A 15101-nucleotide genomic window follows, 5' to 3' on the forward strand; every position below is an offset into this window, starting at 1 on the left:
TCACGCCTGTACCCCGGGACTTTGGGAGGTCAAGGCAGGCAGATCACGAGGTCAGGAGATCCAGACCATCCTGGCTAACACGGTGAAACCCTGTCTCTACTAAAAATACAAAAAAATTAGCCGGGTGTGGTGGCGGGTGCCTGTAGTTCCATCTACTCAGGAGGCTGAGGCAGGAGAATGGTGTGAACCCGGAGGCGGAGCTTGCAGTGAGCCGAGATTGCACCACTGCACTCCAGCCTGGGTGATAGAGCGAGACTCCGACTCAAAAAAAAAAAAAAGAAAAAAGATAATGTTTTAGTCCATAATGAACAGCCCCATGTACACTTCTGCCAAAATGGCATCTGTGAGCTCTGCAGCACCATGGTAATCCTCAAGGGGGTGGTGCCTAGGTCCAGATTGAGAAAGGGTCGTGATATGGGCATGAAGGGCATAAACCTTTTTGCACCAGCAGCCTCATCCTTTCCTAGTTTTTTTTCTTACTTTCTCATTCATTCTAAAGCATCTTTTCCTTACTCTCAGCTATACTTTACCTAGGTGGTTGCCCGATCAACATTCCTGCCACAGACACCTAGGTGATCTTTTTGCCCATTAAAAATGTCATCAATCCAGGCAGCCTGGAGATATACACAGTGAGGGGAACTACTTCCCAAAAGTGACTTTGTAGTACAAAGATCTCAATATCGAGGTCAAAATATGCTTCCCCAAATCATGAGGATGCCCTGCTTGTCAAATTCTTAAGCAGCATTCACAGTGTTCCTGATACCCTACCCCAACCAGCAATACCCCAAACACTCCCACCAACTTGTATGACAACTTTTTAAAAATCGTGATTAAACCACTATTTCTGAAAATTTTACCTGTCCTTGACCCTCTCTTCAGATATGGAAGGCCTGTCTTCCTTATTGCTCTAAAAGAGATGAAGCAGTGAATAGGGAGGAAGGTGCAGGCTGCCATACAGTATCAGTAAGTCTCAAGCAAAGAGGTAGAAAAGAGCTCATCTCCTCAGACTTCATCAGGGAGAGAAGGGGCTTTTGGAGGCACATGATACTTATTCCTCCACAAGAGCTCCAAGGGATTGGTCACCTTTTAGAAGTCAAAGGAGGCCGGGTGCAGTGACTCACACCTGTAATCCCAGCACTTTGGGAGGCCGAGGCGGGCGGATCACGAGGTCAGGGTATTGAGACCATCCTGGCTAGCATGATGAAACCCCGTCTCTACTAAAAATACAAAAAATTAGCCGGGCGTGGTGGTGGGCGCCTGTAGTCCCAGCTACTCAGGAGGCTGAGGCAGAAGAATGACATGAAGGAGGCGGAGCTTGCAATGAGCGGAAATTGTGCCACTGCACTCTCGCCTGGTGGACAAGCAAGACTCCATCTCAAAAAAAAAAAAAGAAGTCAAAGGAGGCTGTCAGCAAGAACTGAGCTAACTCCTACCTTTCCCTAACCACAAGCTTGTGTTACCCAAAACCTATACCCCCCAACACAATACACAGAGAAAATATTATTCTTATTAGAATATTTATTGGGGAGAATCAAGATTCTCAACAAGAAGTGAATTATTGTGGGGGGAAATTTTCCTCCCTGGAAATGCTTTGGAAGCATTTTCTGTCCAGTTAGTAAAGGCACATCACTGAACACAGTGCTTTTAGCACTGGTCGGGATGGCTGGACACACCAGGCTGACCTGATGCTGGCAAGTGGGGTTTGGATGTGGCACAGGCTTCCTGTGGGGCATGGATTGGGATGCCTTTGACACAATATCTTCCCCTTAAATGCCTCAACTTTCTGGGGCTGTCTGTCCTTGTCTATGATCTGTCTAATCATTGTAGGATAATTCTGGCCAACAAAGATAGCTTCTTGGCTGTACGATTTTGTACATGTCAGTTTGCAGGAGGGAGCCATGTAGTTACAGGGATAGCCCTGTACAGGCGCTGCTCTGACCTGCACTTCTAGGTTGTGCTGAGCTTTCCCAATCTCCACTGGGAAGACAAGGGGCTCTTGGGGACAGGTGATATCTATCCCATGCCTATGCCCCAGCTTCTCCTCTGGGAACTTCCCAGTGTCTTTCCTAATTTTCTGAGCTTCAGTAGTCCCAGTAAAGGCAACTCTACTTTTAATTTGACCTCTATTCTGCAGATGACGACAGGGAGGTACCCTTTTCCCAGGAACTTTCTTTTCTTCATCTGTTATGCTGGGATTATTAAACTGCTGCAAAAAGGTCTTCATCCATTTTCTGAAAAGGTTTTCAGGAGGAGGCTGTGTTTTCAAGGTTGGGGAAGATTTGCTCCCAAGCACCTCCTCTGATGTCTTGCTTTGAACAGGATGGCCTTTTCTCCTCGGTTGGGATGTCCCCAGTCCAGCATCCTGTCCACCAAGCTCTCCTCCTTTGGGTCTTGGCAGGCTCACTGTCTTTGTAGTGTTTGTGGGAAATTCTTTTTTTTTCTTTTTTTTCTTTTTTTTCTTTTTTTTTTTTTTTTTTTTTTTTGAGGCAGAGTCTCACTCTGTCACCCAGGCTGGAGTGCAGTGGCGTGATCTCAGCTCACAGAAACCTCCACCTGCTGGGTTCAAGCAATTCTCCTGCCTCAGCTTCTGGAGTAGCTGGGACTACAGGCATGCGCCACCATGCCTGGCTAATTTTTTTCGTATTTTTAGTACAGAGGGGGTTTCACCATGCTGGCCAGGCCGGTCTCAAACTCCTGACCTCGTGATTCACACGCTTCAGCCTCTCAAAATGCTGGAATTACAGGCATGAGTCACTGCGCCCAGCCACTCATGGGAAATTCTTATCTGGACATTCTGTAAGACATGCTTAGGGACCGTGGGCTCCTGCTACTGTTCCTCACGTATCCCTGTGTCCTCCAAGTGGACATGCACCACCTGGAAAGTTGACATGTTCTCACTGTAGATGCCCTGAGCATGAGTCAGTAAGTCCTTGGAAACCAAGTTGTCTAACGCAAGGGACATGTCAGTGAAATGGCTTTGAACTTGGCTATGCTCCCTCTGGGCCAATTTAAACTTTAACTCACTCAACATCTGATTTTAAGGTATGATGACATAGGATCTCGGGAAACTGATATTCTTGGTGGGAAACTTTCAGTTGTAGAAGTGCTTATTTATGTATTTATCACTGAGCAGCTTCCTGACTTGCTGGTTATCAAGTAGTTTTAGATGGTGTTTGAAGAGCACAGAGCTCCTCTGCCTTGAACATTTCTTTAGACCCATTGGTGACAGAAAATGTCTTTCTACTGCCCTGAAGCCTTTCTACATTATTACTGGAACTCTCTCTCGTAAGCCTTCACTTACAGCGAGCCCTAGCTTGCATTATTGTCAGCTTTTGGCTGCAGGTACTGGCTAGTACAGTCTGTTTCTGACTGACTTTGCCTATGATGCTGTGTGGTGGGGGCAGAAAAGTCTGTCTGCCATCCTCAACTGTCTGGACTTTCTGTAAGCTCATGGTCAGTATCAGAGAATTTTCTTATCAGGGCTCCCTGCCTTTCTTTGTCGACAGGTGAGATGATGCAGTGAGGATGACCCAGGATGGGGAATGAGCTGCTTATTTCTAACTTTTCTCCCTGAAAATTTGTAGTGCTTCTTCTAAGGGGTGTGGAGGCCCCATCTTTGGAATCTGTATCCGTAAGGTCATGGTCAGTATCAGAAAATTGTCTTCTCAGGGTCCTCTGCTTTCTTTGCCGACAGGTGAGGTGACAGGGTGAGGACAATCCAGGACCGGAACTGAGCTTGTTGTTCCCAACTTTTCTCCTTGAAAACCTTCTTCTAAGGGGGATTGGAGACCCCATTTTTGGCTACACCAGAAATGGAGGAGACTGAGGAGGGAAGGTCGAAATGGGAAAAGGAATTGGAAAGGTCCTCTTTCAAAGTTAAAGATTTCTATGGATTCATGGACTTTGCGGGGAAGGCCCCACAGAATCCTCATATGGAAAGATTTAATATGGGCTTCCAACATCTTTTGATTGTTGGAACTAAGGAATAAAATCTCCTGGGAAGTATCAACACGGTGGTCCTCACCCAGCAATGCTGCCATATTTCGATGTTTTATTTGGCTGTGGGATTCCTCAGCAAGAGACATTGTCTGCTTGACTGAATGCCATGAACTATGCACAGTCCCAGGCATTCGACCCTCATTGATTTCCTCAAATTTCTTGCTCAAATGTACTGTCAGGGCATTTTCAAGTTGTTTCTGACCTAGGCTCTCCCCTGAATGATTCCCTGACAGATGCATCATATGAGTGTCCAGGTCTCTCTCAGAGTTAGACTTCAGATCCTCATCTGAAGATTCTCTGGATCATGCAACAGATGATCTTTTGGGCCATTCTCCTGTCTGTATCCCCGATAATTCCCCCACATTCTCCAGGGAAAGCATATTTGAGCTCCTCTCGTGGAAGGTTCTAGGGATGCTTGATCCTAATTTCTTTAGAACATTGCAGCCCTGACTCTCAACCAAAGAGCTATGTAAGGGTCCATGATTGTTCTCTAACTCAAATATCTCCAAAATATTTTTCTGAGGATGCAGCATTGACAGAGACTCATGGATTATGCGAGGCAGGCCCCAATTGCTCTGGATGAGTCTTTTTCGAAGTTGGTGCTCTGGTTTCTTCCTTAGCTCACAGCTGAATGGAAAATATCCAGGAATAATGGATATGGGAACATGGGCCTTAAAGGGCTGGCTGAACAATGCAAGACTGGGAGCTGGAGGACAAATGTCTTCCTGGGATTTTTTAACCAAAGAGGGTAAACCCCACACACCTTCCTTCACTTTCTGCAACACATTCCACTCCAGATGGCTAATTTCAGATGGCATAAGAGACTGTGCCTCATTCTGGGGTCTATGAAAACACACTCCACAGATCCTAATCAGGAATAGAGGACTAGGTAGTAGGGCTGGGAGTGGAGATTGACGTTGAGCCCTGGACTGGACCTGAGTGTGATGTGGGGACTGACCTTGGGGTAGGGTTTGAGGCAAGGGTAGAAGTTGGGTACTAGGCAAGGATAGAGGTTGGGGAGGGGAAAGTACTGGAGATTCTTGGGATATAGATGTATTTGTAATGCCATTGAAGAATACAAACATGGAGTAATGACCATGTTGGACAAGAACAGTAGGGTGCAGAGACTCACTGTGCAGAAGTGGGAGACCCCAGAAGAGCTGCACATATTTTTGCTCTAAATGGTCCTCAATGCACTTAGAACATGGGGGCTGCTGGTGGATGTGCAGCTGTTCTAGTTTGTCTTTACTGGCCCAAAAAGGAAGTGAGGCTGCCAAGTCTTGCTTATCTGCAATTGAGGCTAACATTTTCCATGAAGAATTTAGTTGACAGTTTGGTCTACAGGGTTTTGGAAAAGATCCTGCTTTGTTTTCATTTTCTTTCCACATCAGGAAATCACCCCTTTTTTTGACTTGTCTCTCCAGGAGTTCCAGAATGTCATGGCTAAGAAATGATAGGTTAATAGGCTGTATGAGGTTGGCCACAGAGTGCCCCCCTATAGTGGCATCAGAATAGTGAAGGGTAAGAAGCTCTTGTACGAAATCAGATGGTGCAGTAGTGGAGGGAAACAAGTCCTTGCCATGAGGCTGCCAGCAGTAGAATTCTGAAGATGCAGGGCATGAATGGTCAATGCCTCTGATTGTTGGGGCATATTCTGTCCCACCAGAGCTACCTAGAGATAACGTCTCTGGAAAAGGCTTCAATATTGTGGGTCTTGCTTTAGACTGAGTTGCAGTGCTGTCCTGCAGTGGTAAAGCAGTTGGGGTTGGTGGTTCATGATGACAAGCACATGAATCAGTTGGATTCATGGCCTAGGAAACATTTGGTAAGGGGTTCATATCTTGGGATAGGGTGGAGCCAAATGAAAAGATGGTGTTCAGAGACAAACTGGCCTCAGGATGAAGATTGGGCTCCACTCTCTGAATATGATGTGGTGGGAGAAGGGGAGAGGGAAGCTGTTGGGGTGGGGAATGGTCCAAGAGGAACTTGGAATCCAGGGGAGAAACAGGCTGTGGTGGCAGAGGGTGCCTCAGAGGTGAGGGTGAAAATAAGTCAGCTAAGGGGGTGATCGGGTCATGTGAGAGAATTAAAGAGGATGGTAGAGAGGGCTTAGGCTGAGGAGACAATATTAGGTCTTCTGGAGGAATTGCTGAGGGGGCAGAAGACAGAGTGAACGATGACTCAGTCACAGAAGCTGCAGAAGCCAAAGGGGACACAGAGGGAGCAGCAGCTTTCAGGGACTCCCAAGACAGCAGTCGCTGGATATCAGCAGTTGCTCTGTTACACACCTGACAGACAGGATCTGGGCATAACAGTCGACGAAAGCGGATGGTATCATGATGCTGGTCCAGGGGACTGCAGGAAGCAGGAGGTCCAAAGCTGCAGCCAGAATCAGAACAAGGAAAGGAGGGTCTGTTAGCCTGGCAGGGGTGGAGCCCCCTGAATCCTGCTACCAGCTTCACATTGCCCCCCGCCCATGACCTCGCTATGTATTCTGTAGCCTCTCCCCAATGCATTCAATTCACATACCCATTCCTGTGGGGACCAACTTGCACAGCTACAGCAGGCTACGAGGAATCCCTGAAGTGAATAGAACATGCAAAAAGAAAAAAAAGGAGGGTGGGGGAACAGGACAGAAGGGGAACGATTAATCACCTTTTCAGAATAGAAAGCAGCTTCCTTTCCTCTTCTGCTTCCCTCTGGAAACTTTTCTGGTCTGGGAAAACAGTATGTTATATGCAATGAAGGTAGAGGCACAGGGCTCATACAGAAGTCACTCTGTGGAAGACCCTTGGGATTTTAAACTCTGATAGCCCCAAGAATCAGTACAAAAGGGCAAATAGTCATTGATAATATTCACAGGTTCAGTGGGCATCATTAGTAAAGTCCTTTCATATACATTACCCCACGTGATGCTCAAAACCACCATGTGAAACACAGACATCAGTGGTTACCTCCAGGAGGAATCTGAGCATTAAGGAAGTCAAAGTACTTATGCAAAGTGTGAGACAGATACTCTGACTCCAAGCCAACCAGTAGTCCTTCCTCGATATCTAACTTGGCCACCTATTGGGCAATACTCATTACTCAGGTCCATCACTCCATCATGCCCATGAAGGGGCAGAGCAGGGCCTGTGAGTATTGTCTCAGGTCTGATTGCTTTCCCATGAGCCTGTCTTCTGAGGACTCTGTTTTCTAAGACTGTCTAGTAACTGACATTCTAAGAAATCATGGGACTGACTCATCATGAAGGAGACAGGAAGAGTCACCCTTGAAGCTCAGATAGAGCAGCCTGGCATTACCTTTAAATGTCCCACCTTTCCTTCTCCTCCTGGCTCTCCTTGATGCTGAGAAAAAAGAAAGATAATGACAGGCTGGGACTCACTTCTCTCACTCCTCTAGGAAGCACATTCATTCATTATACAAGAATAACATGACTCTGTAATCAATAGAAAAGTGTTCCTGTTATCAATTTTTGAAGGTGATAAAATTTCTAATTTTTCCTTCTGTGAAAAACTCAAGAGGATTTTGTCTATGAGAGCCACACTTGATGTGCTCAGTTAGCAGTCCTCAAGGAGGGCACAGACCCAGAGGCCAACAGTCACATCTGTGCTCCCTCACAGGACAAGTGTCCCAGAGACAGAGCTCTGGCTGCAGCCTCTGCTCAGAGACTCTCAGCATTACTCCCCTGATCAGCCCAACACGAAGGAAAATTTGGTCAAGTGACAGGTGACATGGGAATGTGACTCATGATCAAACTTTAGGAGAAACTGTTCTCTTTCAGAGAGCCCACATTTTCTAAATAATCCCATCTGGGACCACAGAATTACAATGTTTGGGATTTTATCCTGGAACTCTCCACCACAGCCAGACAGGTAGTCTATGAGCTACAGATGGAAACTTTAGTCCTCCTGAACCCCTAAGTCTGCCCAACCTCTTCCATAGAAGAGTGAAGTTCTATCCTCTCTTCAGACTTCCCATCTAAGACCTCTCTGAACCAACCAAACTTATTTAAAAATGTGGGAATAGGATTGGGAAACAACAACAGGGCATCTCTCTTGGGTGTTCACCCACAGTTCCTTACCTTTTGGATGTCATGATTTTTCCCACGGGTTGACAAACACAGCATCGATACCACATAGAAAAAGTACAGCATAAACAACCCCAACCCACTCAAGTAGATGCAGTTGTGGTCAATATCCATCCAAGCAAGGTGAGTCAGGGCTCAGCCCTGTGTCAGTATAGCTGTTTAGAAAACAGAGGATATTCTCCATGCTTTGAATAGCATGACTTCCGAAGGTAACTGAGTGTTGTGGGTGCCCAGTCTCAACGATAGGCCCAGGCCTGCATCACAGAGCATGGAAGAGTCACAGAGGGTTTCTGAGGGTGGGGGTAGCAACAAGAGAAAAGTGTGTCCACAGCCCTGCCTTTTACCAGCCCAGCTGACTCCACCCCTCCTGGGCCCTCTAGGTCCCTCTGTCCTACCCTACCACTCCATTTCCCAACTCCATCCTTTCTTCATGTCATATACTTACCTTAGTGGAATTTTCCATTGGTTCTAACAGTAAACCAGGTATTATCTGAGTCCCCCTTTACTGTTTGGAGCCCTTAACTTGGATCCCACCAACTACACTGCCTTGAAAGCCTGAAATACTGCCTGGAATATTTGTTGTACCCAGGCTTTGCTACTCTCAGGATCACATATGTCCTCAAATCCGTCTTATCTACAGAATGTTTTTGCCTTACATTAACCCAGATATGAAACTTACATATCCTTTATACTTACTTCATTTTGTGAATGTTGAACATTACATATTTTGTTTCGAAGTCAACCTTTACTATTTCCAATCAGAGGGACTGTCTCAAATGATTAAAACTAATGTCATCAAGGAAAAGAAGCTCACTGCCCAATTTGGGTTTTTGAGAAAAGATTTTTATTGTAAATTAACCAACAAGGAGCTAGGAGTCCAGCTCAAATCTGTCCCGTGTGCTGGCTTTCATGCAGTCATTTTATTAGAAAAGGTCTAGTGGGTGGCCTCTGGGATTAGTAGGTGATCGATGGCAGGAAATAGGTCTGGGACATCCTCAGGCATGCACAGTTTTGTTTAACGCTACCTCATGGATCACATGTGCACATTTTGGGGGAGTTAGTTTGAAACATGGTAGAAATTTGATCTGTGACTTCAGCAAGCTTGTTCTGTGCCAACTCCAGTTGGCCTTATTAGTTTTAATCCATTTTAGCCAGTTTTTTAATCTCACAAGCAGAGACAATTTTGGCGTTTTAGCAAGCGGTTGTTGTTTAATCTGCTATCCTGTAAACTGATGATTTTTGTCAGTCATTGGTTTTTTAACTCTCTGGAACATTGTTTAACTAATAATTCATTATTTAACATCTACAAAACTAAAACAAGTATAAAATAAATGCATATAATTAAAACTTCAAGGTTCTTGGGAGTGAATTTATAACACTCATTTTTCTGAAGTTAGTGACGCTTAAATTGTTCAAAGCCTTTTGGAACATGTTCTATACACAAACACACATACACATCGACCTAAAATGAAGAAGTTGAGGCAAAATTAATATAAATAGAAAATTCATTTGGGTCAAGCTTGAGGATCGCAACCTGGGAACACAGAGGCAAGTCACCCTAAACATAAACTGTAATTAGCAGCAGTTACAAATGGGTTTTTTAAGTCAAAAAAGGGGACAAGGAGTGGGCTAATACAAAGTTGTTATCAGGAATTCTCATTGGTTTACAGAAATGATTAGTGATTGGCTATACATTGTTAAGCTATAGGGGGCGGGTTATAGTGTCAAATGTGGCATTATTTGGTTAATGTCTAGCTACATGTGGCAATAGCAAGCAGCTTCAAGAGATGAATATGTAGCTCAAGGAGGAAGTAGGGCCATGTTTGCTGTCCCTTTTTAATGTCTCTCTAGGCCTGATAACTTAAAAGGACTCACATTCCTCAGATAAAAGTTCCTTTCTTTACAAACACACACACATACCCATCATGTGACAAATCAATCAGTATTTTCAAATCCAGAATCGATTATTTCCTCCTTTTATTTCAATCTCTTATTTGTCATTTGGACCCACATTTTCTAACTCTACCTCAAATACAGACAGTCCCAGCCCTCTACATCAATTTCATAACAAGTCTGTGACTCCCTTCAACCAGATATACGTCACAGTGTGCTAAGCTATTGTGATGTGCCCTGTGCTGTAGCTCGGTAGCTAAGGTAGTGCCCTTTCACACTGGCAGTCAGATTCGATTCCCTACTTAGAAAGTAAGTTCTTTCTGGTTAAATATCTACATGACCTTGTATAGTCTCTGCTCCTCCACGGGCTATCTTAAATTTTCCTTTCTCTGAGCACCTGGGAGGTTACTTTTGGTAAAGTTCAAAAGCCAGAAATATCAGCCATTTGGCCTGGCTAAAATAAGGTAACAAGAAATTTTAAAAGACTTTATTAAAGAATACTGTGGTTAAAAGTCGGCTTACTTAAAAGTGGATATTTAAGCTCTAAAAGCCTGGGCTCCTTGGGAAAAACAGGAGGCACCAGAGACCCCTTTCATGGCCCTGTTCTTCCAAGGACTCCACCATAAAGCCAGTAAGCAATTAAGAAACTTAAAAACTGGCAAATGAAAAATCTTACAACTACTGTAGTAATCTTCTTCTGTCTGTCTGTGTAATTATACATGTGTTATGTGTAATGTTTATATAAAAGAGCCCTAATTAATTGGCTTAAGCAAAAACAAGCACTTAAATCAAACATTTTGAAAGCAAAATAAAAACTGTAATGCCTTTTAGTTCATGTGATTTTAGTAATCTTTGGGAAATAAAAACAGCTTTAAAGATTATTGATAAAATAAAGACATTTTGCCCTGGCGCAGTGGCTCATGCCTGTACTCCCAGCACTTTGGGAGGCCGAGGCGGGTAGATCACAAGGTCAGGAGATGGAGACCATCCTGGCTAACACGGTGAAACCCCATCTCTACTAAAAATACAAAAAATTAGCCAGGCATGGTGGCAGGCGCCTGTAGTCCCAGCTACTTGGGAGGCTGAGGAGGGAGAATGGTGTGAACCCAGGAGACGGAGTTTGCAATGAGCCGAGATCATGCCCCTGCACTCTAGCCTGGGCGACAGAGAGAGACTCCATCTCAAAAATAAATAAATAAATAAATAAATAAATAAATAAATAAATAAAATAAAGACATTTTGTCTAAACTATGCAGGTTGGATATTAGGTTTGCTAAATGCTTTAAGGTCATAAGCTACTTTGACTTTTGAAAATTGTTCAATTTATTTTGGAGATGTTATATTCTAAATAAGGCCTGGGGATTTATGGAATTAACCATGCCCCTTAGCTATGCAAAGAAGGTTATAAAGAAAAGAGATTTAATATAAGAAAGGATGTCGTATGGTAAATTCTTGTCCTGAAGTAAAATGACTGGTTGTTTAAAAAGAGGGATATTTAGGGCAAGTCAGAAAGTCTAAATATGTTGTACATGGTCTGTGTAAGTCATGAAAGAATTTATGAAAAAGCATTTATGCCAGAAATGTTTAGGGCACGTCAGAAAGTCTAAATATGTTGTACATGGTCTGCGTAAGTCGTGAAAGAATTTATGCCAGAAACGTCGTACAATTTAAAGCTGATTAGGCCTCCTAAATGCTTCATAAAATGCCACTATGACTCTTAACTGGACAGCTTGCCTTGCATGTTTTACAGCTTGGTAAGGCCTGAGACACATGGAGTTAGATGTTGGAAAGAGTCAGGCCTTATCTGCATTTCTGTCTGGGTCCTAGGCTTCACACCTACTACGTAATTGAAATCCCTTACTCACCAAAGTTTTCACCAAAAGTAAAAGTTGCTAAGAGTTAACATTGTAATATGTAATTGAGACTGCTGAAAAAATAGGTTTAGATTCAGGGTGTGTAAGGAGAATGAAATGTGTTTTTTGTAAGAGATTATATGAAGGTATGAGAATGTAAATTTTTGCCTAGGTTAGAAGGTTAAAGGATTGTTTTAAATTAAATAAAGCTAAAGGTTTGAACAAGTTGTGGAAAGTTTATGAAAAATTGATTGTAAGAGATTCTATGTGTGAACAAATTGGCTAAAGTTAAAATGGCATTTTTCAGTTTTTTCCATAAATTGGACATTGGAATAAAAACACAATAGAATTTTCTTAGAACATTGTTCTGCTCTGAGAAAAAAAAAAAAATTGTAAAGTGTTATAAAAGGCTTACAAAAATCCTACTTTATGGTCAAATTAGTTAAAACTGAATAGATGTTATTAAAAACTAGCTTTAACATTAAAAATACACTAATGAAAACATAAAATTTGGATTTTCTCTTTTAAAAAGGATTTTTGTGTAATATTAAAAGATGAAAGTTTTTTGTTTACCTTTTAAGTAAACTACAAAGGACAAAGCAGGGAAGGGAAGGAAAGAAGAGAGAATCAGCCCCATGCAATCTTCATTGGGTCTTGTTTGGGAAGCTGAGTCTCTTCTCTATCAGAATGACGCTTTTCCTTTGAAAAAAGTTTTCAGTTATCTTTTTGGCTAAATGAATGACTTATGGTAACCTAAGATTCTATTTTATAATAGCCAACGTTTTAAACCTGTGGTATTTAACAAACCTTTCAAAATCAAGCTCTAGACTATCATGCTAAATCAGTCAATACTAAAATTGTTTAAATATACAATTTGAATGAACTCCATGGTCTAAGTCAAATTACCTATGATAACCCATTAGTTATCAGTGCTATGTACCCAAATTGGAGAAACAACTGGTATTCAAGAGGACATAAGTCCATTGTTAAGCACGGACTCATGAAGAAACAGGACAGCTGCCTTGTCCTTCCTGAGTCCTTAAAGCTTTTGTTATTAAAGGCTCTGCATTCCATGACTCATCATGGAAGAGATAAAATAACCCAAATTGAATATATTGATGTGATGACTTGTAAATTGCAGAAATAGCTTAAAACCAATGTTTGGTTCCATATTCCTGGGAAGACAATCAAAGCTTCAGGTACATTTGGCTACTTGATGGGCCATATAAACATTTCTAAAGGGATTTCATTCAACTGTCATTTTCAATGCATGTTTTCTCGTTGTATAAAAGCCTTCCCATGCAAGAGGGCTGATGTTACAACAGTAGATTATTATGCTACAGTGTATTTTCACCAGGTAAAGAAAGCTTTTGATGGTTCACTGAGGACAATCCCTTCACAATCTAGAACTGAAGATGGGATATTCTGAGACTATCAGAGAAAGACTGTCCTTGACATCCACACTACAGCAAAACTGGAGCCTTGAACCTTGGGTTCATAATCTCACAGCTGAGAAGGGTTCCGCCACACTCCTGGAACTGTATATCCATTGGAACCCTTAAGGTAAAACCAACCAGGAAACTTTCTCCCCAGAAGAAAATGGCATCCCTGATGTGAACAGCTTTTCCCAAGATCACGGATCAAGACTTCTACAATCACGAGACTCTTGTCTTTGAATACTTTTTCTGTGTTTATGCCTCTATGAACAATAGAAATGAAAAAGAGGTCTATTATGTAAACTTACAGGGTATACTTTTATTTGTGAATGGTTTTGCAGCCAGCCTTATATGTGAATAAACTTGTACTTTAACAGAAGATGAAGGCCCAATGTAGGTGAGAAAGTTTAGTGGTTCATACATTGCTTCATAATCAGTCAAAACTCCTTTTAACACACATCATGGATTAAAGAGAACATTGCCAGGAGGCCTTCACTCTTCTAGAAGGACATCATTTGTTAGTTTCTTTTTCTGTGACTTAGAATAAAAGAAACAGTAATTAGAAATGTCTCCCTCATAATAGGCTCTACAGCAAATTCTACTTTAAAGGCTATCATTACACAACAGACTTTAAATTCTCTCCTGAAAGTTATGCTAAATAATAGAACTGGCTAAACAGAAAAGTGCCTGCGCAGCTGCTGACACTCGTGGCCTATGGAGAAACACATCAAATTTAGATTATAAAAATTCAGTTTCAGGGGATTAATGAAAAATCCACTTGGTCACATGAGTAGACTCTTCAGCTAGGTCATTCTTTAATCTATTTAATTTTATGTCGTTTGGTTTATGGGGGCCCTGGGTAAGGGCCCATACTCCAAACTTTTGGTATTATCCTCCCAGTAGCCATAACAGTCTCCCTGGTGTGGTGTATTCTCTCAAAAGTTTTAAATGTTTGCTTGCAGCCATCTCTAGAACACTAAATGTTCTCTCTTCAACTGGAATGGAAAAGGTGAAAGAAATATGTGACTACGAGGACACCATAACCTATGAATAACATGCTGAGACCAGAAACCAAAGTGATGGTAACTGAGAGTGGCACTAAGGCCCTAAGTTTTGGTCACATTCTCACTTACATGAGAACCTGGCCAAAGAGGGGGAAATTTTTTTAAAATAAAATTATGGGAGGCCATTATTTTGGACTGAGCTCATGCACTTGGCCCCAACAAACCAAACCAAATGGAAATGAAGTCACTCATGCTAAATGTGACATAATCAAACTAAGGCTTTTAAAAAAAAAAACTGATCCTATGACAGACAGGGTTTTGCTTTTCTCCTATAAACAGGATACTTCAGTGTAAGGCGGTACCCTCTACTCAGTCTTTATTCTCTCCTTGTAAAATCCACTGTTTTTCTCTTTCCCGGTGGTTTCAAAACCGTATAAGTACATTTACAATCGTGATAGTAACATCAATCTCTCAAAATTGAGAAAATGACCAAAAGGGGGGAATTTTTAAAGCAAACTAAATATGGCCTGAGAAGGACTCCACATTTCTATATTTGAGTCCTCGTAGATGAACTGTAACCTAGCTTAATAGTCAGAAAAATTGAAAACCTAGCCCAGTAGTATGCACCTGTAACAACAGCTGAGTGTTGGCCAATCCCAGCGGACATACTTCAACCACTCATAGCCTGCTGAACATTCAAACTGCATTCAAATAAGGCAAATGCCAAGCTATAACCAATCTCATTGTTTCTGTACCTCACTTCCAATTCCTGTGTGTCATTTTACCTTTTTTGTCTATAAATTTGTTCTAACCACAAGGCACCCCT

The 15101-nt window shown here is 42.4% G+C and overlaps 1 protein-coding gene and 1 pseudogene across 1 annotated transcript; both read right to left on the reverse strand.

Annotated features, from left to right (window-relative positions):
* Window positions 1–1593: 1593 nt before the first annotated feature.
* LOC105498965 (spermatogenesis-associated protein 31D1-like) lies at window positions 1594–2362 on the reverse strand. The gene has a single exon (XM_024786723.2). The coding sequence runs from the start codon at window positions 2222–2224 to the stop codon at window positions 1613–1615; it is 612 nt and encodes a 203-aa protein (XP_024642491.2). The 5' UTR covers window positions 2225–2362; the 3' UTR covers window positions 1594–1612.
* A 66-nt stretch (window positions 2363–2428) lies between these two features.
* On the reverse strand, window positions 2429–9499 carry LOC105498743 (spermatogenesis-associated protein 31D3-like; annotated as a pseudogene).
* Window positions 9500–15101: the final 5602 nt, after the last annotated feature.

The sequence above is a fragment of the Macaca nemestrina genome, chromosome 14 (assembly GCF_043159975.1).
Source record: "Macaca nemestrina isolate mMacNem1 chromosome 14, mMacNem.hap1, whole genome shotgun sequence".
Lineage (NCBI taxonomy): Eukaryota > Metazoa > Chordata > Mammalia > Primates > Cercopithecidae > Macaca > Macaca nemestrina.

What these genes read in the sequence shown, in the direction of transcription:
- LOC105498965 (XM_024786723.2), bottom strand. Translation starts at nt 2,224, where the DNA reads ATGAAGACCTTTTTGCAGCAGTTTAATAATCCCAGCATAACAGATGAA.